Here is a 2,879-nt window from a genome sequence, read left to right on the forward strand (position 1 = left end):
ATCTACTCGTTCACAGGAATCCTCCCACTTCACTCTTTTTAAAATTTCTTTTTGTCTTGGAGATTTCTTATGATGCATACTTTATACTTCACCCTTTCATAAGTTCTGGGACAGGAAAAGACTTAAGACATGTCACAGAACTGTATCCCTAACTATAGATTTTTCTCTGGTGTCTCCAAAATGTGCCTGTTGTGTGTTTCTCAGATTACTTGAGAGCTAAATGAATATTTTGTATTCAAATCGAAATTCACAAAGCCAAGTCATTTTCATAGAAATTCCCAAAATTTTCTCCCCGACCCTCTAAACTATCCAAGTGAATCAATAAACCAGTTCATGAGAGGAAATTGCAGCTATTTTATATGCTTTTTTAAAATCAATGTTCAATTATAATCAGATTACAAAAGGAATCACATTGCCACATCTCCTTCTGGCTGGCGCTGTAAGCCAGGCGTCCTTGGTTCTCAGTAATCCCTGTTCTGCTGACAGGCACGGAGCTGGGCCTCTAGTACTATCTGATCAAGGGAGCTGTTGGGAGGCGCTCTCTCCTCTCTCCTGGAGGCCTGAGGGAGCTTCTGGAACTCCTGGAAGTTTGGGTCTTTCCCTTGGGTAATGTGCCGCACCCTCTGCTCCTTTTTCTTAATGGCCTCCTTGATGCCCTCAATGTGGCACTTTTCCTCCTTCTCGGCTTTCAGTTTCAGGATGTGGTGGTTTTTCTCCCTCAGGTGGTTGAGCTCCCGGAGGTGCTGCACCTTGTCCCTAGTGGTCTTGTGCACGTGATTCCTGGCCTGTCGGATCTTCTCATCTGCCAGCTCCACCAGAATCCTTTTGCGCATCTTCCTCTGCTCCTCTGACTCCCCTGCACGCCACCTGGCCTGCTGCAACTGCTCTTCCTCCTTCTGGGCCTTCTCCCTCAGCTCGCGGTGCCGCTCCTTCATCAGGCCCTGGTGTATCTCTTGGGACCGCTGGAAACTTTGTTCCAGGGACAGCTGCCTAAGGAGCTCCTCAGCCTTGGCCTGGCAGTCCATGAGGACCTTCCGGGCCTGGTAATTGATGAGAGAGCTCAGGTTGGTGTCCTGGACCTTCTTCTGTCCCTCCACGGCATGCAGATGCCTCTTGCGACAGGCCTCCACCAGCCTCCTCTGTAGCTGCAGGGTGTGTTGCTCCCGGAGGTTCCGTTGCATCTTCTCCTGCTCCCGCAGGCGCCGCACCTGGCAGTGCTTTCGGTGCTCTGCCTGGGCGCGCGCCTTCTCCAGTTTCTCCTGGCGCGGGCTCTCCTGGTCCTCAGTTTGTTCCTTCCACCGGCTTTCCCCCGGGGTCACGTTCTTCCTCTGGCTGTCCCGCCGCCGGCAGCGCTGCTCAGGGCTTTGGAGGGTCTTGCGCTGCTCCTTCTCCTGCCACTGCTCCTGGCTCTGCTGCAGCAGCAGCCGGCGTTCCCGCTCCAAGGTCATCTGGACCTTCTGATCCGAGCGCTTCAACTCCTCCCAGGCCTCAGCCGCCTGCTGCTGCAGCTCCCGCATCCTCTGGGCCTTCTTGAGACGGGTCAACACGAGGGCCACAATCTGCTGGTCCTGGGAGGACACCACTGCCTCTTCCAGCTTGCTCTTCAGGACCTGGGTGTGGGGGCTCCGCATCTCTTTGCTAGAGGCCGAGGGCTGGGAGTCCCGGCTTGCTAATGACTCAACCTGGTCGCTGCTGTCTCTCTTCTGGGCGCACACGCAGGCTGAGTGCCTCCTGAACTTTTGGGAGGGCACAGAAGACCGCTCCGAGGGAACTGAGGAAGCGGACCAGCGACCTAGATGTCTGCCGAGCGGCACTGCCCACTGGTCTCCACCCTGTGCCTTTTCTACCCTGAATGTGCCACTCAGGGGAGTGCCAGCTCCTCCGGAGTAAGGCGGGGGCGAGTCTCCCTGGGCCAGTGGGTAATGCGGGCAGGGCTGCGGCCGCTGGGGTGGCAGCTGGGTCTGCGGCTGCCAAGCCGGACGGGGCTTGGTTCCTGTCTCTCCCCAGGCATCTTCCAGGCGCCTGCTGCGGAGCCCGTGCTTCCTGGAGCGGTCCAGGGGCCTGCGGACCACATCGCTCAGGCTTCGGCTGCCCCGCGGTGAGTCTGAGCACCCGCGCCTGCGAGGCCGCGGCGTGAACGAACAGTGCGGGTGCAGCCAGCACGCCCCAGCTTCGCTCTCCGCACCGGGAGTCTCGGCCCGGGAGCACGCGGGGGAGTCGGCTCCGGACCTCTGCCCGCCCAGCCGCTGCGTGGACTCTCGCTCTCCGCCGGGCCGCGGGGCTTCCCAGAGGTCCCGGTAGGGTGGCTGGGAGAAGTGGCTGAAGCCTGCCATCCCTCCCTCTGGGCACGCGCAGAGTCTGCGCAAGGGGTCTGAGACCTCCAGAGGACGCTGCAGACACCTGCCCCGCCCCCCGGTCCCGAAGTCGGGGTCGCCTGTGACGCTCCGGCCACTTCACAATGCGCCTGGCAGCTGGGTCCCCGCAGTCTTCAGCCCTTGCCCGGCGCCGCCCACCCCAGTTTTGCTAGCACTCGGAGCACCTGGAATGGGAGGGACAGGAGGATGGAGATGGGGGTGGTGGGGGTCGGGTGGGGGAGAAAGGGGTTGCAGGTTGGAGGAGGGAATATGTGGGAAATCAGGATGACATTTAAAGATGAGGGTGCATAGTGTCCCCCCACCAGTGTTTCAGGGAGAAATTTGAACTCGCATTTGCATACAAACAGCAGGATTTTAAGAGAGCCCGGGTGAAGGCGTCACGCTCAGAATAAAAAGGGTGGGGAGAAGGGCCAAGGTGCAGTTTCAGGGAGGAGATACCCTCAGCTGCAGAATCACCGTCCTGCACGTGTGTACCTCTGCAACGTGGTCAAATAGAGCGGCTGT

At 58.5% G+C, this 2,879-nt stretch overlaps 1 protein-coding gene across 1 annotated transcript; it reads right to left on the reverse strand.

Annotated features, from left to right (window-relative positions):
• Positions 1-339: 339 nt before the first annotated feature.
• On the reverse strand, positions 340-2,430 carry CCDC185 (coiled-coil domain containing 185). Its single transcript, XM_025404898.1, has one exon. The coding sequence runs from the start codon at positions 2,331-2,333 to the stop codon at positions 462-464; it is 1,872 nt and encodes a 623-aa protein (XP_025260683.1). The 5' UTR covers positions 2,334-2,430; the 3' UTR covers positions 340-461.
• Between the last annotated feature and the right edge of the window lie 449 nt (positions 2,431-2,879).

Source organism: Theropithecus gelada, chromosome 1 (assembly GCF_003255815.1).
Source record: "Theropithecus gelada isolate Dixy chromosome 1, Tgel_1.0, whole genome shotgun sequence".
Taxonomy (NCBI): domain Eukaryota; kingdom Metazoa; phylum Chordata; class Mammalia; order Primates; family Cercopithecidae; genus Theropithecus; species Theropithecus gelada.

What these genes read in the sequence shown, in the direction of transcription:
- CCDC185 (XM_025404898.1), bottom strand. Translation starts at nt 2,333, where the DNA reads ATGGCAGGCTTCAGCCACTTCTCCCAGCCACCCTACCGGGACCTCTGG.